We start from the raw sequence: 26,492 nt of genomic DNA on the forward strand, positions 1-26,492 counted from the left end.
GACACCCACCCCCCCAGCTGATCTAGTAAGTGTCTTCAGTCCTTGCGACTACCTCATTCATAAGGGAGACTGCCAGCAGATGGAATGGTGTGAAATCTGTTAAGTGGGCAAAAGGTCACACAGCAAGAACGAGTCCACAACGTAGAGGTTCCAGTTGTTTATTCCTCAGTTAAAATGCTACAAGTACTGCTCCCAGTTCATAAATGACATTCAAAGTTCTATCCCAACTATATATATGCCCTCATGACATTCTCTTGGTCACGCACACATAATTCATATGAAACTAATCCACTCCCCCAGCCCCCCACCCCCACCATCAGTTCATATAACAACATGTAATGTGTTCCATGTAAAATTCCCAGCAGTATAAATGACAACATTTAAAACAAAATCTGTCAACGTGATGTACCCTGCATTAGTGCACCCACTCGGATGTAACACCATAGAGTAAACTGTTTTATTGTAACCTTTGAAGTTTCGAGTCTTTAGCTTTCCATCAAAACTATTAGCTGAAGTATTACACATTAGCATGACAATGTTGACTTCATGCTTTTGCTAAATCTAAGAAGTCGGTGCACCCTGATTTGTTTAACACCATAGTACTTATAACTAAGCACGTCATTGAATTTCCAATGATGTAATGCTATGCAGGTTACCTATTTCTTTTTACCTATTCTATTTTTTTAGCCGCATAAGTTGTCATGATCATGTGGCGTTATTGTATTTTCTGACCAGTTGGTTTTTCATAATTTCTCATTTTTACCCTTTTCTTAATATGTGCACTGTTAAATGTTGCATCAAAGTATCTTTTGGAGTTAGACCAAAAATGGGTGCATGGCAGGCTCAGAACCTCATACTGTGTGAAGGAGCCTTGGCCGGTATTGTCATCTTATGTATTGTTGAAACAGGCTTCATGTGTGTCCAGTGGGGAAACTCAGAATATTTTTTTACCATGTGAAAGCTTTGTGGATGCAAAAGTAAACTATTTCCTCTTTCGTTATTTGAGATCTGAAATATGTCTTCTTCTGGAATGCCATCTTGCACAGGATCTGCTAGCAGGCATCATGTGGGTTTCGTCTGCTGGTATTTTGAGTGCTGATGCCTCGTAGGAAGAAGTCTTCTTGTAACCCACGTAAACCACAACTACCATTCCTCGAAAACCCGTTGCATGGTCCTATTCATCAGTATGGATCGCCCCTACAGAAAGCAGAGAACCCTCGATATGTTCCTGCCAAACCACTTGACCAAAGCACTTCGACATCCTGGGTATGTAAAAGAGCATTTCTGTACTGTGCATATTTAAATACTGCCGAAAAAGTGTTTCAGGACTGGGGATTGCTTTGTACATGTTTCCACTTCTTTTTTGCATCTCATTTAATATTTGTGTTGGAAGCTTGCCTGGCTGATTAGTGGTTCTATGGGACTGGAGAGGTTTTCACTGTGCTTTATTGAACAGTCTTCATTACTTTGACTTTCCTATCTGAATCTGGTCAATAGTGTTTGTCTAGTCCTACTGTACAGTGATTAAAAACTGGTACCATGATGATGATGGGTGTAATATTGAGCAAAATCTGAGGATCCCCTAACAATTAAATCCCAATTTTAGTGTACAAGCACAAACCTTTCTCACACTTTACTCCCAACAGGGTTGGGGGCCTTTCTTCATTGATTTTTGTGATGGGGTTTTCATCTGATTGTGATTAAATTATTTCAGGAAGGCAGTACCTTCCAAACAACTATAAGCAGCTCCAGAGAATGCGAGCCTTCAGAAAACATGTAACTAATCTGTACTGTATTACAGAGGTGGGGTTGCAACACGTGTGGCCTGTTGAATATTTGCACCTTAACGAAGAGAAGTGCTTGGCTGGATGCCTGAAGCATGTTACCCCAGCTCTTGTGTGCAACTTTGAGTATTAAGAAAATTAAACAAGCATTTTTAATGCAACGGGTCTCGCATTTGTTCGAGTTAGAGCTATTAGCGTTGTAAAGCAACAAAAAAAACGCAGCGCGATTGCGCTGTGTAAAATGCAGTGCGATCGCGCTGCGTGGAAAATAAACAGATAAAGTAGTCCCGACTCCAGGCTGAAAACATCGAGCCTTGTATGTTTTTGGTACTTTACCGGTGCTTTGTTGGTGGGCTAAACACCGGAAAAGGCATGGCGTATACATGCCTTTCACAAATGAAAGCAAGCGGATTTTAAAAGGCAAGCCCACGAACCAATGTAAGTGACTTTGAAGCCCAAATTGTGCTCGCCCATAAAAATGACCTTATTATGTTAAAAATATATTTCTGATCTACTGCAGTGACAAAACCTTAGCAAAATAAACTTTTACATAAGAAAAATGGTTTTCCTGTTCTTCTATCGAGGTTGCTTAATAATAAAGACACTTAGGCATGATGGTATATAGTGGTACTTAGGAGTAGCAGAGAAATTTGTGGAGTATGGATGTAGTGGCAGAGAGAAAGGGAACTTTAGAACCACCTGGAAAATAGTTAACATTTGGCCCTTAGCGCCCAAAACTACAGACTTTGAATATTTACCTATTTATATCTGAGTAAGCAGCTGTGAAAGGGACTCTAACACGTTAAATCAGTGTTTCATAATCTGTGATCCGGGGACCACTGGGGGTCTGCAGAGCCTCCACAGGGTGTCCGCGACTGCTTAGAATATTAACTAACATTAACAGATTAGGTCCCCAGCTTTCAGTAAGGACTCGGTGGGGGAGTCCCCGGATTCCAATAAAGATTCAGTGGCTGTCCCCTGACTCCAGTAATGATAAAGCGTGGGCCCACAGAAGTCAAAAGGTTGGGAACCACTGTGTTAACTCTTGACTCCTGAAGGCTGGACGCTGAATGTGGGTTACCGTCTGGTGAATAACTGGCCTCTATTTGGAAACGTAGAGTTAGCGAAAAGAGAAGTTAGGGGAGTTTTTGGTGAAAAGGAATCAGAAATTAAAAACATTTATGGGAAGCAATATTTCAATACATTTTAAAACAACACTAAAGACACTGCCATGTGACCGATGACAGTGCTACAGACACATTTGAAACCATTGTAACTAGCCAAGCCATTTATTGTTAATTAACAAATATTGCTTGAACATAGCCACCCGCTAATATGGTATCAAACAGTTTCTAGATGAGGATGGTATTACATTTAAGATGAACTGTTTAGGCCTGAGATTGATGAATTCTTTGAGTTGACCTAGATACAAAGCACGTGTTGATGCTTGAGACTAGTAGATGGGTTTCCCACTAACGAAGATTCTAGCGTTATTCCATAGAATCCAAATGACACGTGCGTACCTTCAGTTTGTTTTTGAAATCCTATGTGTCTAGCATTGAGGGTATAATTTGGTTAACTGATTTTAGCAGTATGTCTGTTAGTTTGCAAAACGTGCCCATACGATGGCAGTTTCCAAGTATGTTTTTCAGTGATGACTGATTTGGTTTGCTTTCATTTGGTATAGTCCCAGAGTATTATAACCAAAATAACATTTGTCAGAAATATATACAGAATATGGTTGAAAATATATATCTGTATAATCGCCTCATTGGAGTTTCTAATACAAAATCTACACTCAGTTGGACAATATTTTTATTAAAAGAAATATACAGGACACTATTTCTGGCAGGTGGTGTAGTGAATGTCTTCTTGGTAATGTGCAGGAAAACGCCAACACCAGGAATCACGGTAAGTGAAACGCATTTAATCCTGATAAGAGCCCCAGCTGCAGCACACGGACCGGTTACATCCACACCTCCGGTCCGTAGTCCACCAGTCGTCACCCAATCCCACAGAACATTCTTTTCCATAACATTCCCCTGTTCTCTGGCTCGCGCGCATAACTAGCGCGAGCCCGACAACATGGCTACGTACATTATTTAACGATAACAACAATTCTATACAATTCTAAGATACAACACATCTTCCCCCTTAGACAATTTTTTTTTTTTTTGTTTGTTTTAAATAAACATTTTCCACCAATAACACTACATCGTTCTAACCCCATCAATACCCACAACATGGCTAATGACTATAAGAAAACATAACATATACTACTTAATTTAATGTAGAATTTGGATTCAATTGCATACATAGTCACCAAGCTTCCCCGGTCTTGTGATTCTTCTGCCACACCTACTAAATTTGCCCCTCACCCTTGTCGTGTCACCTTCCCGAACACCTCTTTTCTCCCTTTCATCAGTTATGCAACCTTCTTGCATAGGAATCCCGTTGCCTCTACCCATCTGTGCTTCATTGGCCTGTTGTACTGGAACCCCAACCTCACTTTGTGAGCACATGTTGTTTCCAGTTTCATCATCCACTAACCATTTGGCTTCAATCATACCCTTCTTTTCACCTCCTTTATATGGAGAGACCCTGCTTAAATGCCACACTTTTCCATCCTTGAGTAGTACTGCATTACACAAATTTTTCACAACTTTCAAGGGCGGATAGAATTTTCCCATTCCATACTTTTTGAAGCCTGGGACTTTCACTTTAACCAAATCACCAACCTGTATATTTACAGCCTTGCATTTGTGTTTTACATCATAGTGTTCTTTTGAACGAGTTTGTGCGATTTTAATATTATTCCTAACACCTTCAACAGTCCAGCCGCTTTTCCTACCGCCTGTCATCCAACCTATGTTGTCCTTCCTTAATGGAACTCTGCCTCTCATTAGCTCAAAGGGACTGTGTCCAGTAGAACCGTAAGGTGTGGTCCTGTACGACCAAACCGTTCTCCACACTTCCTTTTCCCAACATAGTTTCGCACTTTCTGCCAGCTGTATGCTATTCTTCAACACTCTATTGAAGCGCTCAACAGCACCATTACCAGCCGGTTGATAGTTGGAAGTAGTAATATGTTTTATGCCACACCTCAATAAGAAAGCCTTGAATTTATGAGAAATGAATTGCGGCCCATTGTCCGTAATTATAGCTTTGGGAAAACCTTCTCTCAAGAAAACCGTATCCAAAAAATCCACAATGGACTCAGAATCTACCTTGGTCATAATTCCAATTTCTAGCCATTTAGAGAAATGATCATACATCACCACAATATATTTGCACTCCCGCCTCCACATGTATCGGACCTGTAATATCTTAGACCAATTTTCTCCCAAGGGATGTCTGGACACTTAATAGGAACTAAAGGTGGTTTGAATGTATATAATGTTTTCTCCGATTCATTGCGCAGAATACATCCTCTTACCTTCCTTTCCAAAGCCATATCTATTCCTGGCCACCAATACAATTGTTTAATTTTGCTTTTTGTTTTAGATATTCCTAAATGGCCATCATGGCACAAATCCAAAATCTTGTTCCTAAGTACTTAAGGAGGAATAAACCTTCCGCTGCGCATTAACTTGTTGTCCTCTACAGACAAATCTTCTTCACTTCCCAAAATCCCCTTACACTTTCATCCAGATTTATTTTATGGGCCCACCCCTCACACAACATAGTTTGAACTTTGTTCAATACTTGATCTTCATCCACAGCTTTATTCCACTTGTCCTCAGTAATACCTTGAACATCTTGTACAATGTCAGCTACCCAACAACCTTCCAACTCCTTCACATCTTCATCAGTTCTGGCTAGGGGCATCCTTCTTAGGAAATCAGCAATTTTATTCTTGACCCCTGGCATGTAACGTACTTCATACTTGTAATCCAAAAGTCTCCTGGATAAACGGGCAATGCGTGGAGAAGCTTTGAATAAGCCCTTTGTCGTTAAAACTTTGGTGTGTGGTTTATGGTCACTCCGCAAAATGACATTCGTGCCCCATACAAATGCTCGGAAATGTTCCAAACCCCACACGCATGCAAGAGCCTCCCTCTCAATAACAGAATATTTCGCTTCAGTATTGGTTATTGAGCAGGAGGCAAACGCAATTACACACTCCTTATTATCCTCATTCATCTGTGCAAGAACAGCTCCCAACCCCTTACTGCTGGCGTCCATAGTAACAATGCTTTGCAGGTTTGGGTCAAACCCTTGAGCAGGTGCTCCAATAATGTATTTTTTAATTAGTTCAAATGCCATTTCACATTCTTCAGACCACTCAAATACACACTTCCCTTTTAACAATTGCCTAATGGGAAAAGTTTTATGGGAAAAATTATGGACAAACTTAGCGTAATATTCCGCCTGGCCTAAAAATGCTCTAACTTCATCTTTGTTTGTAGGTGCAGGTTTTTTTTTATTTTTTTATTGCCTCTACAAGATTAGCCTTAAGTTTGATGGCCTTACCACTTATCTTGTGTCCCAAATAGGTGACACTCCGCCTAGCTATTTTGCACTTACTGTATTCCGCTGTAAGTCCATTATCTCCTAGCACCTGGAGAACACCTTTAACTTTAGCATCATGATTATCCTTCGTATCGACCTAATTAAAATGTAATCTTGGGGAAAAAAAATACATTACGCATTTTACTGAATAATTTATACATCAGCCTTTGGAACATAGAAGCCGCAGAAGCTAACCCAAATGGTACTCTTACAAATTGATAACACCCAAACGGTGTAACAAAAGCGGTTAATCTACAGCTATCATGATGCAATGAAATCTGGTGATACGCAGAAGTAAGGTCTATCGTGGTAAACCATTCTTTACCTTTAGTTAAAGCTACAACCTCATTGATTCTGGGTAATGGAAATTGTTCCACCAAAATACAATTATTGAGGTCCCTAAGATCCACACACAACCTTAACTTGGCATTCAAATGTCTCACTACAACTAAAGAAGAAATCCAATCGGATGATTCAACGTGCTCAATAATACCTGCTTGCAATAACTTGTCTAACTCTCCAGACACTTTGTTTCTAATGCTTATAGGGATATTTCTCGCCTTGTGGTTAACAGGTACCGCATTATCCTTAAGTATGATTTTGTGTTGGAATTTTTTTTAACTTGCCTATGGTTCCCGAAAGTACTTGGGGAAACAAATCTCTTATAGTTTCATCATTCATCTCACCACCTTGTATTACAGACACAGGTTCAGAGCTGTTTGGGTCTAGGATCATCCCCAGTGCACCCTGGTCCCACCAACCTAAGACTGACGGCCCAGTCTTAGATACATACAATTTGCGTTCTGCCCTACGATCCTTGAATACAAATAACATTTTCTTGTAACCTATCAACTGGATTGGCTCCCCAGTAAAACTTTTTGGAGAAATATCAAGTGTGTCTAAAACCCCACCAACATGTTCGAACTTTTTTAACCAAACCAGTTCATTTACGATCGTGTAAGGTGAACCAGAGTCAGCAGTAAAAGTGATGGTAACACCCCCAATAGATATGTCACACTTCGTTTTTTTTTCTGCTGGCAATCCAGTATCGAAGATTCAGGATTCTTTACATTGAGCACCCACATGTTCCTGTCCTCACTGTCCGAGGAAGAAGCGGAGTCTGTGGCACTCTCTAACAGTTTTATCGTCGACTTTTTTTTTTTTTCCTCCTGCAGACTTTAACAAAATGGCCAATAATGCTGCAACCAGAACACTTCTGGTTCCTTGCCGGACAGCTTTTATCATTTGCGTAATGTCCCACTAATCCACATCTAAAACATGTAACATTCATCTTTGTAATGTCCTTCTTTATCTTCTTGTTTTTACTGGTTTTGTCTTTCCTCGATGACCCACCAGACCCAGTCCTCATCTCCCTGAACTTGTTTACAAGATTGTCAGATCCAGGTTTTGTGTCATCACTTTTTTTATTTCCCTGTAGAACAGCTTTCGCACATCTTCCAGTCAATTCTGCTTTTTTGACAACATCTATTACTTTCTGTAGAGACTATTCTCCTTTAGTCCATAAACAATCCTGTATGTTTTGGTTTGCCGCATGCATAACAATCTGGTCCCTTATGAGTTTGTCGTGCAAAGCACCAAACCTACATGTCAAGGCTAAGTTCTTTAAAGCGGATACATATTCTTCAATGGTTTCTTCCTTCTCCTGCTTCCTATGGTAAAATTTGTAACGATCAATTCCCATGCAAACAGTAGGAGCATAGTATCCATCTAAATCTTCCAAGGCGTGACTGAAAGCATCTCCATGTTCTCGGTTTCTTTTCAATTCTATTGTACGTTTTCAGACCAAGTGGCCCTAAACAATGTAATAAGATTTTCTTCTTTTTTTCCCACGGAAAAATCATCCTCTTCATCACATTTGGAAATATAGTTTATAAAATATTCTCGCCATTCTTGCCATTTTGTAGAGGTATCGCCACTTCCAGGGATAAAAGGTTGAGGTGGTGGTGGCAAAATTTTGTAGTGAATGTCTTGGTAATGTGCAGGAAAACGCCAACACCAGGAATCACGGTAAGTGAAACGCATTTAATCCTGATAAAAGAGCCCCAGCTGCAGCACACGGACTGGTTTCATCCACCCCTCCGGTCCGCAGTCCACAAACCGTCACCCAATCCCACAGAACATTCTTTTCTATAACATTCCCCTGTTCTCTGGCTCGCGCACATAACTAGCGCGAGCCCGACAACATGGGTACATACATTATTTAATGATAACAACAATTCTATACAATTCTAAGATACAACAGATGGTATGTTTACTAACAATATTCTGACTTGTAACCAGTTTCATTTGGATGTTTATCAGTTGTGAGCTAGTGAGCTTTGTAATGTACTTCCACACCTGTTGGGAGTTTTAAAGTTTTGAGACTAGGTTTTGTGTCTGCCCAATTTAATTCGCTGAATAAATGTATCTGTGGTTGTTTGTGGTGGCAGTACAGGCATACTTCTGAAAATGTAATTAACCAGAGTGGCCACTACCAGTATTTATACACCTGAATAATATCCCATTGTCCCAGCTTTGTCTGTCCCTATCTTGCTAAGCTAGGAACAGTCTTTTTGAGAAAGGGGTTCAGGTCATCTGTTTTCATGTCCTCTGATATCTGTAAATCTATTGTTTTCCGTTCATCTGTATCCCCAGACATTTGAAGTTATTGAGCAAATGGGTCAGTTGGTACACATCTAGTACTCAATCTAGTCATAAGTAGGAAGTCGTTCTTCCTCCAGTTAGCACTGTATGCTGAAAATGATTGTGTCCAGATTTGCAGCAGAAGTAGCAGGTCAGTCAAATGAATAAGCTATCCTAGATGCAAACATTTTAGTAATTTTACTTCTTAGTTGCATGTGTTGCGTGTTTAGTGGTGAATAGTCCACCCAAAAAATCAGTGTACGCTTCCGTAATTTTCCACAGCGTGCTGGTAACTGGCTAAGAATATCCTAGTCTTGATTGCCAACATTGTCTCTCGTTAGCACAGTTAAGCAGCTAGCAGCTGCCCTGCCCTTTCTCCTTGTCTATAATCTCACTTGAGTCTAGACGTGGCATTTTCTAACTGTAATGTAAGGAAACCAACCAATCTGAGTTTCTGCGTCTCAAGTTCATGCAGCAGTTCTTCAAATGTTTTTCTAACAATTTGTCTGGATTTGTCTAGAGTAAATCATTCAAGGAGTGATTACCCTTCCAATGGGGCGGATCAGTGTCCATGATCTGTGTCTCTTTGACACACCTTCCCCACTACCCAGAGTGTTTGGCTAGAGGCCACAGCTGGTGTTATTACAGAGTTAGGATTTAATGTTCATTTGTAGTTCTCTCGTCTTTTCAGACATTTTATACTTTGACGCTTTTACCTGCCAGTTCTTTAACAAGGAGGATACATGACACATGTCAAGAATTAATATGAGCACACTCAGAATTCAGACACACTTCCTGCAAGTATGGAGCAGTATGAGGTTTGTAGTTGTAATTATCTGACGAGGAAGTCTTCACTTACTGGTGCCAGGCACACAATAGACACAAATATACTGCCTATAATACGAATGCAGCTCCCACCAACCCTCCCCCTTCATCACTCGTCCCCTCCCAGGATACAGATGAGTGCGGTCTTTCCTCAGTATTTCTTCTATTATGGTTACTGGCAGTGTCTGATTACCCAGAGGAGTCTGTGGCAAGTTCCACCAGCAACTGCTGTACCCTTGCAAGTAGCTTTTTGTGAAAACTAATCAACGCTTCAGGTTAGGCCATGTTCTCAAAATCCTCCCTTTTGGAAGAAGATAACAACTCCACGCGTAATCTCCTCCCCCCTTTACATTTTTTAGACTTATGTTGGAGCAAGTTGTTCTTCAAAAGTGCTTTGGGGGGGGGGGGGTTCACAGTAGGTAGCTAACTATCTTCTTTCTTTCAATGTACTGTGCCAAGCTGTTGATGTTCAATAATTCAATAATATCATTGTAGGAACTTTTGGTTTCCCAAAGTTCGTCATGTTGAATTCATAGAGTGGCAGAAAAACGTGGCAACTCCGCTGGATAATGGATCTGGTGCTGAACAGCAAACAGTGCAAGTTGCAATGTCTGCTATTTGGAATGGGCACAATTAGTAAACGTCTGCCCAGATAAAACCTAACAAGTAGTCTTTCTGTCAAGAGGGTAATAATGAAGAGACTACTAGGGAGTGGGATGGGTGTGGTGGGATACAGAGTAGAACCACTCTACAATGTATAATAATGGGTGTTTAGGAGATGTCAGAACCAAAGGACTGAGATCTAAGGCGCTCTGGGAACTTTAGCAGGAAAGCTTTACTTTCAGCTGCTGCAGTTTCTCTCACCACGAACAGATAGCAAGTGATATGGAAGTAAATATGAAAAAAGTAAAATCAGCATATGAGATAAAATATACAAGCTAATCCGCACGGGTGTCAAACACAAGGCCCGCGGGCCGAATCCGGCCCGCCAGACCTCGTCATGTGGCCCGTGTAGCCGCCGCCAGCCTTCACCTTTTATTCTCACTTTTTTTTTTTTTTTTTTTTACACAAGAAAGCCGCCTCTTCAGCGCATGCGCGGCAGCCTACAAGCCAGAGAACGTCTGCCCTCTAGCGGCGCCGGCCGTTCTACACAGGAAACCTCCACTTTACATGCATTCAGGAAACCTCCACTTGTTTTTATATTGAGCGCATGCCATCCTGTGATGTGACAGATCCAACGGCTGCCTGAACCCTTCTCTCCTGTACTGTAAGTACATATGATGTATGTGGGGGGAGGGGGGGTCTGCTTATTATTCTGCTTAAAAGTCTCAGCGGTAAACTTTGGATATACTGACCACTTCCGTGTCACTTTACAGTGGTATAGGGACCATAAACTACAATCAAATAACCCAAAAATGTCCAAGAAAAGAAAAGTTGATGCAGAGGGAAGGCAATTTCAGGAGAGATGGGAAAGTGAATACATGTTTGTGATTAATGGAGACAAGCCGGTATGTCTTATTTGCTATGAGGCAGTGGCAGTGATGAAGGAATACAATTTACGCCGGCACTTTGAGACCAAACATGGAGCCAAATTTGCTAACCTTAGCCACCAGGAAAAGCAACAAAAAGTCCAAGAATTAAAAGGTAGCCTGCATTCTCAACGGAATATTTTTGCAAAAATGACAGCAAAAAATGATGCAGCAGTGAAAGCCAGCTATCTTGTGGCTGAAGAAATTGCGCAAGCTTCAAAGTGCTTTTCAGAAGGTGCATTTGTAAAGCAGTGTATGCTGAAGGTATGTGAACAGGTGTGCCCTGAGCAGAGACAGGCTTTTAACAATGTCAGCTTGTCAAGAAACACCATCACAGACCGAGTCAGGGACCTAGCCTGTAATCTTAAAACAAAGTTGGCTGAAGAGGCATGCAGTTATCTGGCATTTTCATTAGCTGTTGATGAAAGCACTGACAATACTGATACAGCTCATCTAGCTATTTTTGTAAGAGGTGTGAAGGAAGACTTGTCTGTCAGTGAGGAGCTCTTGGATGTGGTCGCCATGTATGGGACAACAACTGGGAGGGACATCTTCAATGCAGTGGAGGAATCCATAAATAAAATGAAATTACCTTGGGAAAAGTTGGTCGGACTTACTACTGATGGCGCTCCAGCAATGTGTGGAGAGAGAAATGGCTTGGTTGGACTGTTAAAAGAGAAAATGAAAAAAAGTAATTGCCACACGCCGCTGATAACTTATCACTGCATTATCCACCAAGAAGCTCTGTGTGGCAAGGTTCTGCAACTGGATAACATAATGTCCACAGTCACCAAAACAGTGAATTTTCTGCGTGCACGGGCTCTGAATCATCGTCAGTTCCAACAATTTTTGAAGGAGGTGGGCATGGAACATACAGATGTGCCATACCATACAGAAGTAAGGTGGCTGAGTAGGAGCACCGTTCTCAAGAGATTTTTTGAGCTTTTGGAAGAAATTACTCTTTTTATGCAAAGTAAAGGGAAGCCCTTGTCAGAACTGTCAGATCCAAACTGGCTGTGCGATTTTGCCATGTTGTGTGACATACAGAGCATCTCGCCCAACTGAATCTGAGGCTGCAGGGCCGTAAACAAGTCCTAACCTCAATGTATGAGGCAATAACAGCTTTCCAGGAGAAACTGCGCCTATGGAAGTCACAGCTTGAAAAAGACAGTCTTGCCCACTTTCCTATCTGCCAGAGCATCTCAACCTCATTCCCAGGTACTTTCATGTGCTCGATTGGGTACCAAAGTGAATCGGCTGATTGATGAATTCAATCGAAGCTTTTCTGACTTTAAAGAACAAAACTTAACCTTTACCAGCTTTGCCAATCCCTTCAACATCGATGTTGACAGTGCACCACATCACCTTCAAATGGAATTAATAGAACTTCAGTGTAACAGCAGCCTGAAAGCGAAGTTCCAGGATGCGACAGTCGACGACTTTTACCGTCTCCTCCCCCCTGCTTTGATGCCACAGCTCCGACTTCAAGCTGCACGTGTTCTGTCCATGTTTGGGAGCACCTATCTAAGTGAACAGATGTTTTCAGTCATGAATCTGAACAAGACCAAGCACAGATCACGCATCACTGATGATAACCTCCATGCTGTTTTGCGGATTGCTACAGCACAAGACTTAACGGCAGACATCGATGGACTGACCTCAGGAAAACGATGTCAGCCATCTAGTCAGAAAAGTTTTTAAAAAAAGTTAATGCCTTGTGTTTGCCATATGTGTAATCAACAGTGTTTGGCAATATTTGTATGTTTAAAAAAAAAATTACTGTCTGTTACCAAAAATCATTTTTCAATAAATTGTACAATAATTGTACATTTGAATATCTACTTGCCATTATTCTGACTGTTTCTGCTTTCAGAGCTAGTTATTACTTACATTATTACAAAAAACAGTAATAATTGATGCAGTGACAATAATTTATGATAATAAAGAGTGGACACCTAGTCCTACAGATACAACCGGCCATTTGAGGGTGACCAAACTGCTGATGCGGCCCCCGATGAATTTGAGTTTGACACCCCTGAGCTAGTGGGTACACATATGATTTTAAAAAATTGACTATTTGGTCTGTCGTCCATGGCAAGGCATGATTATTGTTAATACAGCATTCTAATCAACTGTTACCCGATAGAAGTATTGGGGTAGAACATAACGAGGAAAATCACAGATAGGAAATATTGCAGTTGTTACACTACTGAACCAGAACAAATTGGCCACAGCACACAGAGTATATTGTCCAATCATGTAGTGAGGATAAAAAATCCCTGGTGGTGTGTTGAAGGTCTAGAAGAAGTATTAGGTAAAGAGAAATCTTGAGTCTTGTTAGTAGATGGCGTCTTTATTTGTAGAGATTAGAAATCTTAATATCATCATAGATATACAGCCAACACGTGTTTCGTCACACAAGTGACTTCATCAAGGCTGGGCCGTCCGGCCAGAGTAGTATATAGTAATCAGCTAAGTAAGCTGAAATACGAAAAAAGAAGATCTTGTTGTAATAGTGAAACTAAGAGTAGTAAAGCTGCCCGAGCAGCAACAGGTGAATTGGGTGTTGAGCACGTCGGTTGTAACAGGTATAGGAGGCCCTAATAAGCCTTAAGTCAAACCTGATCAGTGTCGGGTGTAGAAGCGCGGTGAATCGTCTTCGGAACGTCTAGTCTAGACTACTGAACCAGTAACTGTCATGTATGGGCAGCTTTCATATACAGAAGTGGATCAGATAAGCAGAATATGTTGAGAGTCATGAAGATTCAGGTTCCCATAAACACCTGATTTGCAGTAAGGAAAATAAAATGTGATTTGGCATTAGTAATGAATTGTGTTGGGTGTGGTGATTGTAAATGGCAACAGTACAGGTCTGTCCGAATACAGTTGTAGATATTCGGACCTTTTAGAAATCAAGTCTAGGACCAGCCTGTGAGGGCCAGTGATTCACTTGTCTGTCTGTATCCATTCGTGGGTAAGATATCTCTTTGGAACACATAGCATCAAGATGTCAGTCTGCTGTCTAGGGGGGCTCTTGGGAGCTTGATTTGGCGAGCATTTTCAGTGTCTCTGTGAGCAGTTACTGTTTCTCCCGCTAAATTTATATGGCAGATTTAAAAAAAAAAAGGTCTAGGAACTGTTCCTGTTCGAAATATTCCCATGTCCCACCATAAATTGTAATATGAGTTGTGGCTTTCTCGGGTAGGCCAAAGCGAATGTCCCATTGCCTAAGCAGCGGACATAAAGCAAGAAATATCTTCCTTCTGCAAGTAATGTCTTGAAAGAAGTCCATAGAGATGCAGATGTTCCAGCCTTCAAATGCATATGGCCTGTGTGTCCTGGCTCCATATATATGTCCACAAAGGAAATGTGCGATGTACAGGTGTAGAGAAATTTTTCTGGCAGGGTTGAAAGAATGTATTTAATATTCCATTTGAAATTACAAAGGCATGTCAAAATTCACTTTGAGTAGGGTTCATTTGTGAGGAATTGTATTGTCACTCCCATCAGGCTTTTCAGGCATCCTCAGAAACTGTTATGTCTATTACTGTCCACCAGTTTAACATTCCGCCTGTTCAAAATACACTTTTCATATACCAACTTGCATGCAGAATTCACTAGCAAGTCCCTACTGACACACGTTTTTCATCTCTCTGGGAATGACTGGGGTGCTTGAAGGTCACTGGTTGGTTGCAACTTGCAAATCTTCCAGAAAACTCCCTTTTTTTAAGCCTTGGTAACAGCGCTGGTTGCACAGCACCTTCAACAATGTGGTGAACAAAGACACCTAATGAGGAAACTCACAACTGTGAAGACCATCTGTACCATGGAGTACCTATGAAGACTCCAGAAAGATAATATCCATGCATGTAGACATTTGGTATTCAAACAGAGGCTCCCATCTGCAGAACAGAGACTAGACGCTTCAGCGGAACAACTGAATTATCTCCACAAACAGGCCCAACCAAGGGTGGACTTGGAAGTCTTGTACTCCTTCCGCATCAGATTATCCTCAAGAAGTCGGACTGACAGCCACTATGTATTCTGAATCTGTGACAACGAAGGAGGTAAGTCAGTTGTGGGGTGAGGGGAAAACTGTTTTCAACAAGCTACTGGACCTCAAGTAGAGGTTTGCCTCATTCCAACAACACATGGAGGTCATGAGGAAATGCCATCTCTTGGGAATGATGAGAAGTAGGGAGAGGTAACCGTGCAGGCTGGAAAAATGAACAGCAGAAAGGAAACAAAGTGTTAGTATCAGTCACGTGGAGTGTGTGGGTGAGTGGGGCAGGACATGCAGTTCAACAGTTATTATGAATGTGAGATGTCTGGCACATTAGAAACCAGAGTACAATTCTTAACAGGGTAATAGTCCTTCTTGCTGTGTCAAGTATAGTATGTCAGTGAAATTTCAGCTGTGGTGTGGTTTTACTATTATCCTGTTCGTGGTGTTAAGGGCAGTTTAGGGTGGGATGTCGAAGCAAGTGCACCAAAGTAGCAGCATCAGTAGCAGAGTGGCAGCTGTTGTTCAGCACCTGGTCTTTGGACCTGGCGTTCTTGGTTCTGGACCTGTATTATCTTTTATGAAAACGTGTGTTTGCAAGAGCTTGTGTTGTGGCTGCAATGGCAATTTGCGGTAGGTTCTTATATCATTTGATAGGGCACTCATTTAAGAGCGGCTTGTAAATCTTCCTGTTTGCGACATAGGTCCGCAGTAGTTAAGGCAAAAGTAAGCAGCGGGTCTCTTGTATGTGAGCTCTTTTAGAAGGCATGTGCAGTGATGAGAAACTGGTGCCACAGAGCTCTGGCTAAAAGTAGCCTTTGTCCTCATGACCAATCCTTGCCTCCTTTGTCCATTATTGTAAAGATATACATTCTTCCTCCGATCCAACTTTGAATTAATACGGTTACTCTGGTGATGCTGAAATGTACTTAAGGCTGGGTGAACACCCCACCAACAGTGGCTGCAGCAGGTGGGAAAAAAGGATGGCTATAAACTTCTTGAAGCGGAACCCAACCAAGAGGTGTTATAGTAGTAAGCTGTGATCGCTTTCACAGAAGACGTGATCCAAGTATGTAGACACACTTGTACACCGAGTGAGTAAATTGCTAGTTAATATTTGTCAAAGCATCGGCAACACTTTACAGTGATGCTTTATGTAATCTTAGTCTCGTGAAGATCTCTCTTACTTATTAAATTTATCCAAAATGTCGGCAGTCGTGGCATGTTTCCTGCGCCTTGTTTATGCTAATGGCCTCATTCTGGGCCTCCCCAAATACGCCATTTGTGTGTTGCAAGGGGTTCAGAAAGGAACATCAATATAGCGAGGCAAATGAAATGGGAGACATCAGACATACTGGCTCAAAGTAGCAACAGTCGACCTTCTTTAGGGCAGCACTCATGCTTGTTGCTTCACCAGCATGAGGTATACCACATCATCAAAATGCTGCTAAAGGATGAGCTGCTGAGGCTCAGAGCATGACTTCTTAGGCTGAGAAGCTAATGCATTGCCAAGCACATTGCTTAAGATTAAGTTGTTGCGCACGAGTGGCTCAGTGTAGACTTTAAGGGGGACTAGTTTGCAACACTGTTGTTTACATGAAATTGTAACAGTATAATACAAATCAATTAAAAATACTCTTAAGGAGACGTGTCTTGCAAACTTGTGATGGTTTAAGTGTCAAAGATGATAGGTTGGTTGAATAAGAGATGGTTGGTTCACAAGTAAATGCAGATGAGCCGTATCATCATTCCATGGCAGCTGGTTATTTTCTTGCGTTTTGAAATGATACTTATCCTTGCGTCTTTTAAAAGCCTGCATTCCTGCTGCATCATAGAAGCGATTGCATATGTTGTCTTGGGCACATACTCATTAATGCAGTTGGCAAGGCAGGCGCATGGCTCAATACATTTTGTATTGTGAAAAAATAATCCTAAAGGCAGGTAGTCCTTCAGAAATCTCTTCAAGTACTTTACACTTACTCTACTCTGACTATAACCTGTACTTGCTGACCTCAGAGCTTTGTTCTGTTTGGGTTTTGTTATCAATAAATGCAAAAATAAAACTTTAAAAAACCAAACTATTTTACACTGTACATTATTGTGGTAGAACCGTTCCATTTCTTGATTTATGAAAGCCTCGTATTGAGAAGTTGTGTTGGACAGTAACACCTCCATTGTAAAATACTATGTGGCTTCAGGCGTGTACTCCCTAGTCCTCAAGGCTTTGTCTCAGTGTAAACATTGTTGTAATCTGCTGACCTGGGGGGAGCCGCTCCGTGCCCACGTGAGTGTGAGCGGGACCCAGATTAGGACTGACTTCACCTGCTGCATGGGAACTTTCTAAGATTCCAGACTCGTCATCTTCGGAGTACGAAGACGAACCATTTGAATCTGCTGTTGCCAGAGATTTGGGTAAAGCGGCGCCCTTCGGAGGGCATTAGTTAGTTGTTTCTCGGGTGCTTTCTGTCATACAGCAATTTATATCGGGCATCCCTATCCAGAGTCACTTTACATCAATACGTACAGTGCTCCTGCCACGTGCACGATTTGCGTTTCAGTTCTGCGGGAGAAAAGCAACTTCCTTGCCACCCTTCACTAAAGTGACAATTCCGAGCCGAGGTTTCTTACTCTGCTACAAGGAATAAAACTGTTAGCCCGAAATGCTAGAGAGTTGCCTGCTTAGCCCAGGATGGATCATGATCTTTTAAAGTTGGCAGCTTTAAAAGTGTCTCTGGATTGGCACTTGAAGATTTTAACTGAGGCTCACGGTTTTCCGGTTTTACTGATTTTCACAGATACAGACAGAAAATAATCTGTTTTCCTGTCTGTATTTATTTTTAAATGTTGATAAATACGGGAAATATGTTTTCTTTTGGACGATACACTCTGTCAGTTATGAATGCTAGGTCCATAGCTTTGCGGATAGAGGAGTTTATATATATATTTAAGCCTAATTAGGATATATATAGATATATATATATATATCTATATATATCCTAATTAGGCTTAAATAACGGCAGTAGTACAACTACATAATCTGGTCTGCAGTGCAAATTGTTCCAAATACTAGGTTGTAAATGGCTAAATTCCATTGGACATTAAAGCATGAGTAAACATTTGTTGGTTAAATGAGAAAATATACCCATTGCAGCTTCAGTTTTTTACAATAAATACAAAATAAATATGGATAAATACATAAGGAAATGTAAAAACAATGACATAAAACCGGAACCCCCAATTCTAATACATAATGTGGCACTTGTAACACCACAGTGACAAATGTCTTCTCTCCTGGCCGTTATCCTTCGTTTTTGTTAAATAGAACATATGGGGTAGGAGAGAAAGATCACAACTGACCATAAACGTAATGACTACTCTGCAAACTTTTCACTACTGCCTATGTTGTGTGTTGTTCCATGTACAGAGCATCAAATCTGGGCAAGAATTTACCTGTGATAGTCTTCTTGGGCAATGCTAGCAAGAAATGGGGAGCATCGCTTATTTTCCTTGACAAGAAAACTATGCAGATCTGGAACTGGTACAAGATTGCCATATTCCCCTGTCCTTATACTATCTAGCATTCTGCGGTCGCACGAGGAAGGGGAATACCTAGAACAGCAAATAAAAGGCATATCAAAAATGAACTGAATTGGTCAGACTTGTAAAACCTAGGGATTTGTGAACTTTGGAAGCAGTAGCTGAGTCCTAGAAGAGGATTGTCTGCTTTCTGGGCCTCAAATAGTACTGGTAAGAATACTCTGTTCCTCATCAAGTTATGGCTAGGCCAGAACACTCGATGGGCGAAACTGAGGCAGAGCTAAAATTAGATTCTGCATGGCATTCCTTACTTTATTCTTATGATGCACAGTTTTCAGGAAGATCTGTGCTGCATGGCTGCTCTGTGCCCTCCCTTTCCCAGCCCCCTTCCCCCAGTACAATCATACTATGCCAACTATGGTCCTGTAATCTCCTTCTGTGTCACTTGAACTCTCAGTGCTGTTCTGTGCAAGAGACAGTACCTAGCAGGCCGGCATGCAGTACTTAAGCATAAGCAGCGTTTATGCATCCAAGGACATCAAGTGTAGTTGTGTTCATTTACTAAGTATGCATCAGTAAACCATTTTTCCAAAGGCAACCAACAGCTGTATACTCTGGCATTGACCAATTTCTACATAGTCTTGTTATATGCAATACAACCGAGTACTACATTTTGTCCAGCTGCGGTCGCATAGTTTCCTGTCTGATACAGTTTTTATTTTTGCAGTAAGAAAAACAGACCGCTGTGGACCTCGTTTTCTGCCTCCTCACTCCCTTCCGCTTCACTGCCGTCTTCAAATCTTGGATTGATCCCTAAATAAACAGCCATGCAAAGTCATCCATAGAGAGCATTCTACTTCCTGGACATCACACCCTTATCCGTTAATCAAATTGTCATCACTATTTCCATCATAAGAAAGCCAAACCTTTTTTCAATGTATGGTCCACCAGAAATATTGGATCTTGAACACGCTGCCTCAGATACACATATTGTCTTTGGGGGACATCAATCTAAACATACCCCTCTTCCCCCCCCCCCCCCCCCCCCCCCCCACCACCACCACCACCACCACCGACCCTCTACCCTCCCTTTTGTTAAACCGTGGCCTAATCGGAGTGATGTGCACGTTGCCATATCCAGCTCTCCGAGTCACAAGGACCACTGAGTCCAAGCATCAATTCTTAACTGATTCTGTTGCCTCTGCCTTGAACAAATCCATTACAGGATTACTCTGTTCTCAAACCAAGGATGCCTTCCACAGCACACTGTAGTGTGCCTTTGACTGGCGGTATTGCCACCGAACCTTTACACCCTCTAACCTGCTCCCTCCTTGTTGGATTACACCCACCATCTGTCCTTCGAGACACAAATGCAGACACCTCTCAATAAATGCTGGGGGGCCTATAACCCAAGCTCCTAGAAATCCCCAAACTAGCCCTCCACACTCTAAAGCGCATCTCTCTTGCTATAGCTGCCAAAAGCCAAGCCCTCACACTCTCGCTTGAATCGTTCAGGCCCTTCCTGAATAGTAGATTCTCTTCACACCGTGCCCAACCAATCAGTCTGTGGTTTTTTGTTTCTATTGCTTCTCTAAAACTGTTTTCACTGTTAACACTCAGAACTCTATGTATGGTAAGGCCCTTTGCGCATCCTCCTTGTTTTCTTCCTCTGCCTCTTTGTGCCCACTTTACTTCCTACCCCATCCTAATTTTAGTCAATCCTATTCCCGTACTCTTGTGTGCCTCCTCCAACACGTTCAGCCTTAAAATCATCAAGCACCTCTCTTACTCTTAAGCTCTGTCTTAGTCAATTGCTATCTATTACATCCCTCCCCAACCTCCTTTTCATCCTCTCGCTAGCCTGCCTTTCTCCCCTTCCTTTACCTTTCTTTCCGTTCCCTCTTTTCGCCCCTCAGGTTGCTGTAGTGTGCTGTTCAGGTGGCACACCCTATACTTCACTCTCCATGACCACTTCAGACCCTTATAATCTGGATATTACCAATTTCACTTAACCAAACTACTTTCATCCAAATGTCCCTTAAACCCCATACCACAGCCCATTAGACCCATCTCTACTTTTGATGTCTCAGCATCTTTTAAGATGGTTAATCCTTCTACCATGCTAGCTACACTTGCTCCTGGAGCATTACTGGTATTGCATCTGAATATTGCTCCTCCAGTCTCTGATGACAGACTGTCTTAGAGTTCTCAGACTCTTCATGGTCTTCCCCTCCTTCATGATTAACACGTCAGCATGCAAATAGACTCCAGGGTGTGGCCTCACCTGCTACGTGGCCTCACCTGCTACCTGGTTCGCAGTATCGTGCATCTGAAAGATTTGCCCACAAATTACATTCAACACTACCAAACTCCTAATCAACATCATCAGCAGGCGAAAGTTTGTCTACTTTAGCAATAAAAAAGGATGATGGACGGAGTGCTGACAATGCAAACACTCACCCCCAGTCACAGATCTGGGTTTAGTCCATCGTTCTTCTGCTCACCATGCCACCCCAGGTTGGACCCAGCCATATGCAAATCAGTCTTGACCCTGTTCCCCATGGAACGGTCCAGCCTGAACTGCCAGGCCAGGTCTTCCCTGGACCGGAAACAAGCATCCTGGGACCGGTTTCAGGGTATCACCCTTCATCAGCTGGCTAGCTTGAATCCAGTGGCACAGTGAGCATGGGACCCACGTCTGGGCATACCCTTCCCACTTAGGGCCACTTTAGCAACACAAAAGGATGATGGACGGAGTGCTGCCAGTGCAAACACTCACCCCCGTCACAGATTTGTGTTTAATCCATTGTTCTTCTGCTCACCATGCCACCCCAGTTTGGACCCAGCCATATGCAGTCTAGCCCGAACTGCCATGGGGAACAGGGTCAAGACTGATTTGCATGTGGCTGGGTCCAACCTGGGGTGGCATGGTGAGCAAAAGAACGATGGATTAAACTCAGATCTGTGACTGAGGGTGAGTGTTTGCATTGTTCAGCACTCCGTCCATCATCCTTTTATGTTGCGAAAGTTTGTCTACTGCATTGATGTCCTAGTCAAGCTTAGCCATCCGTTTTTCTGACTCGAACGTCGCTGTCCATGGCGGCATTCTGCCTTTTTAGGAGGAGTACGTCCACACTAAATAATTGTTCTCTTTAATGGCGGGGACTATCACACAATATGTGCTTTTCGAATCCAAAAAAATAAGACCAAAACCACAGCAAAAAAAAAAAGTACAAAGCCTTAAAGGCAAGGTGCGAATGAAGACCTATTGGTTTTGCAAATGCTTGTTTTTGTTTATAGCAGTACATTTTCCTGCCCTTACATGCAAAACTACTCCTGGTATCTCCTGTCCTAAGCACTGTGCTATGAAACACTCAATCGGCTTTCTGTGTCCTACCTGTTCTGTCTTATCTGTTATAGGCCCTTCAGATTACTAACACCGCTCCACTGAAACTCCCTCCCCAGTGAACTGAGAGCAAAATCCTCTCCTCCAACCATCAAAGCAACCTCAAGGATCACCTCTTCATCCTGGCAACGATCCTTTTCCTCCCCGACTCCCTGTGCCAATCTTCCTGCTCCAGGCCCCTGTCAATGAGTGCATGTTTGTTAGTAAATCAGGCGTTGCACTATTATCTAATTCGTCGCAACTTTTTGCATCCCCAAGTCTAAGTAGCCATTCTGTTTCCTGTAGTCCGGTGTACTGCCTTGGTCCAAGAGATAGTGGACCTATAAATACGGTTGACATTGGGAAGCTGAATGTGTTGTTTACAGGCGTTGAATTGACATAACACGCAAATCAGATGCCAAAACGTAAAGCTAAACAAACACAAGTCTTCTCTGGCAGATAGATACAGCTAGCCTTGGATCTCTTCATTTCAATTGGTAGAGAAGGGCAGCTGATGAATAGTACACATTGTGCTGTGCAGCGGACAGAACTGTATACATCTGTCACATATTGCTGCTGGACTCTTAGACCACACCAAGGCTGTGAATCACACCTGCAACACAACCTCCGCCCCAGCTGCTGATAGCGTGACTAACTCCCTGCATGATTGAAACTGCATTGTCTCCGGACTACCAAGACAGGACATGATGGTACTGTGCATGGAACTAAACCAAGTAAAGCTGTGAGAATGTTGTTTAGTGATAATAAGAAAATTAAGGTTCTAATTCCTTAACGTAGTGGCCTTAATAACCATGAGTTTTTCTTGATTTCAGTATTCTTGCTTAAATTGTATCTTATCCGCTCAATGTGTACAGTTATTGCCTGTATGGATGTGGTGTTTTGACATCTTTAACTTTAAATCTGTATTTCATTTTTTTTATTGCATTTGCTAGCGAGCTGCATGAGTTTAATTCTGCTATGATCTTACATACAAATCCTGAATTTCTCTGTTGAGGGAACCAATTCAGTAGTGCGACAAGCGTGGCAGCTGACACGGGAAACCGTCCTGAAGCACTTACTTCTGGGTGTAGTGCATGGTGAACAGACCGGTGCACCCTGTGTCCGAAGTCCTTGGTTGCTTCTCTGGCAGGGTTGTATATAATATTGTGTAAAGAAGGATGGCATAAAAAGGTGAGAGAACATGCAAACAAGAACATGTTGGTTGGGTCCAGTATAGAGTATGGGTAGCAGAATAGATGCAAAGGGTAAAGCAGCAGGTCGAGAAGTAAAGTGGGTAAGCGACAGCCCACGGGCATAACTGAATAGGAGAACAGGGAATATAATGTTAGTCAAAAGGGTTTTCCAATTATAATTTTTTTAAGGTATTGTGGGGAAAAATAACAGATATGACAAGCTGCACTTTATTATTCAGTTTATTACAATGCATAGTGGTCAAGTTTAATTTGGTTTCCTAAGAAATGTACAATTGTTTTTTTTTATTTATTTTTTATTTTCGTTGTGAACATTTGCATTCCTCATGCTCAGTTTCCCACTCACCCTTCCCCCCTCCCCACCACCACCACCACAATTGTTATATTTGTGTGTTATTGTAACCACTGTTTTTATATAACTAAAAAACCAAGGTTACAGGGATGTTTATAGTTAAGTTCAGATTTTACACAAACAAAGCAATAGAAATTTAGCAGTTATAGTTATCTCAAGTAACTATAACTCGCACCCTCACCATGCAGTTTTCTCATCAATGATTTTACAGCAAATGTTGCAGTAATATTATCAGTGATGTCATACAAGACGTTGAGTGATATGTGGGGTAATTTCCACCTATGGAAATAGCAAGTCACACTCCGCCATGATGCTTTGCATTGAGTGTTCAATAAAATGTTTGTTAATTGCATTATTAACTGACAGGCATCAGGTTTTATTTATTATTATATATGCACCATGCTTCTCCGCCCATCTTGCCCTACTCTCTGCTCTGATAGTGAACTTTCACGTGCTCTGTGTAAAGTAGTTTTGTATGAAGTCTGTTAATCTGTACCTTCACATTTGAATATGTATGTTGCTGTACAATAATTACATTGCATGTCAAACGCTGAATGAGCACTTCGAAGCTGTTCGATCCTTTCATTTTATTTCCTTTTCTGAGGAGGCATAATGAGATTTCTGCAACAGCTGCCACTGTGAGCATGAAAGCTTTCACTTGCAAATACTCTGAGAAGAAAATAAACATGGAGCAGTGTGCATGCTACTTAGCAGCACCTAATATTAGCATGGGGTGGTGTGTTCTCCTGGTTCGCGAGGCTTCGACGCTAGATAATCTATTTTAACACTTCAGCAAGCGATTACTTTCTATTTGACTATAATTCTTTGTCTAAAACCTGTTTATGTGAGAAACGCATGAAAACGGTGCAGCTTCGAGATCATGTTTTGAAGTCAGTACCGACCAGCGTACAAATGATATGGTCTGCATCTCTAGGTGGCGCTAGCGATTCATATTTTGAGATGCTTTGAAATTATAGTCTACCATGGGACCTGCTCTTTTGTTATCATTGCCCAATTGGCCACACAACAGTATGTGTAACTTTATAAAGCTCAGAGCACGCCACACGTAAAAATACATCGACCAAGGTTTTAATAACTAAAGCCAGACAAACTGAAATGTAACGCTGCAAGTGAACCTCAACTCCATGCGTTAAAAACAAAACTAGGATATTTAGAGTTTTGTGACACAAAACTGTGATGTGATTTCTGTCCCCTTTCAGTTTTGAAGTCACGAAGTTTTGCAAGGGAATCGTTTCTCACTTCAGGTCCGAAAATTACCTCTGTTATTGGGTAAAAGCCTTTATATAAGTGGTTAAAAGCGTTTTTGCAGTCCTTTCCCGATCGCAGATACTTGGGAGTAAGTATTTTTTTTCTAGTGCCTCGGCAGAGCCTGAGTCCCAAGATGGCTGCAAAAACTTTATGGTTGCAAACCAACCAATTAATACATAGGTCAGTTCGTAAAATAACACATTGGACAGGCAACGGGTATTTTGTGACCAGAGCTTTGTACATCAGTCCCTCTGAGCAGCAACTATTATACACATTCAATCTCTCTGTTGGATGTAATCTCTACTCAATTCACACAAAATGTTTTGCAGTCTTTTCTTGCGCTGACATTTTTTTTTTTTCTCTCGTTTCCCCTCAGGTGTCTCCACAGTTTGATCATACAGTGGACTTGCATTTCCCAGGGCGTCGACGGAGGCATATCTCAAACAGCACTTTAGATGTGCCGGTCCGAACACGGAAAACGAATCGGACTTTGCTGAATGCAAGTAAAGCGTGTCGAAGGCCAAGTGTCTGCAAGTTTCCACCATTAGACTTTAAGGACATTTCAGGCATTCCATCTGACCCGACTGACTCTCTCTTTGAACTGAGGCCCTTAGGGCGCCATAATGAAATAGAAAAGTGCAACCCTGCGCGCGGGAATGACCCTGTACTTGTTACAAAAACAAGGCCAAGAAATCACCTTGTGCAAGCAGCGCCCCTTCCTTCCCTCCTCGAAATTGAGAACGACGACGGCTCAGCTGCTGATACGCTCAGCCCACCGGAAGTAGCTACACCAGAACCTACACCCCTGTTGAGACGTAGTAGCATACAGCTACGCAGGGTGTTACTTCCACCTAAGCACTCGTCCGAGGGAGGAAGCCCCACACAATTTTCAAGAAGAGCAATTACACTGTGTTGTGACTCTGAATTGGACCGTTCTTGTGGAACTCCAGAAGGGCTGACGCCATTTCCTGTGCTGGTTCAGGACACACCAGAGCACGAGTACGGCGTGAGGATTACCTGGAGGAGGCGCCGCGAGTTTATGAAGTACCTAAAAGACAGAGGGAAACTTAAGAGCAGTGAAATACTGGTGAAAAGAGGGCCGTTGTCAAGTCTTCCTTCAAATTAACTGTTGTGCCCCAGTCTAAAAAAACACCTGCAGACATATTTTATACTCTACGTAAAAACACAATGAATTTTCTTTACATAATGAATAAAGGCATAATGAATTATTATTTTTTGCAAAATATAATATTGCCAGCGTTGGGGGTTTGTTAGCTGTGTTTTGTTAGCAGACGGAAAACATTTGGTATGCTTTACCATCTGACCCAAATTACTTGATAGTCTGAAGGCCAGTGTTCTCAGGCATGGTTATTTGCCTATGTGCATAAATTCGAGACAGGCATGGTTGGATTGCTTGTCATCTTGCTGCAAGATGCTCCACT

At 41.9% G+C, this 26,492-nt stretch overlaps 1 protein-coding gene across 4 annotated transcripts in view; it reads left to right on the forward strand.

Moving 5' to 3' along the window:
- RHNO1 (RAD9-HUS1-RAD1 interacting nuclear orphan 1) overlaps positions 1-26,282 on the forward strand; it is a 32,799-nt gene extending 6,517 nt beyond the window's left edge. For 2 of the 4 annotated variants that reach the window (XM_069228164.1, XM_069228167.1), the window contains exons 2-3: positions 1,047-1,266; positions 25,427-26,282. In XM_069228164.1, coding sequence (XP_069084265.1) covers positions 1,099-1,266; positions 25,427-26,176 — 918 coding nt within the window. In that variant the 5' untranslated portion in view covers positions 1,047-1,098 and the 3' untranslated portion in view covers positions 26,177-26,282. Of the gene's footprint in view, positions 1-1,006; positions 1,267-25,426 lie in introns of all 4 variants that reach the window. The other 2 variants (XM_069228166.1, XM_069228165.1) reach the window with 1 other exon arrangement.
- The last annotated feature ends 210 nt before the right edge of the window (positions 26,283-26,492 follow it).

Source organism: Pleurodeles waltl, chromosome 4_1, assembly GCF_031143425.1.
Source record: "Pleurodeles waltl isolate 20211129_DDA chromosome 4_1, aPleWal1.hap1.20221129, whole genome shotgun sequence".
Lineage (NCBI taxonomy): Eukaryota > Metazoa > Chordata > Amphibia > Caudata > Salamandridae > Pleurodeles > Pleurodeles waltl.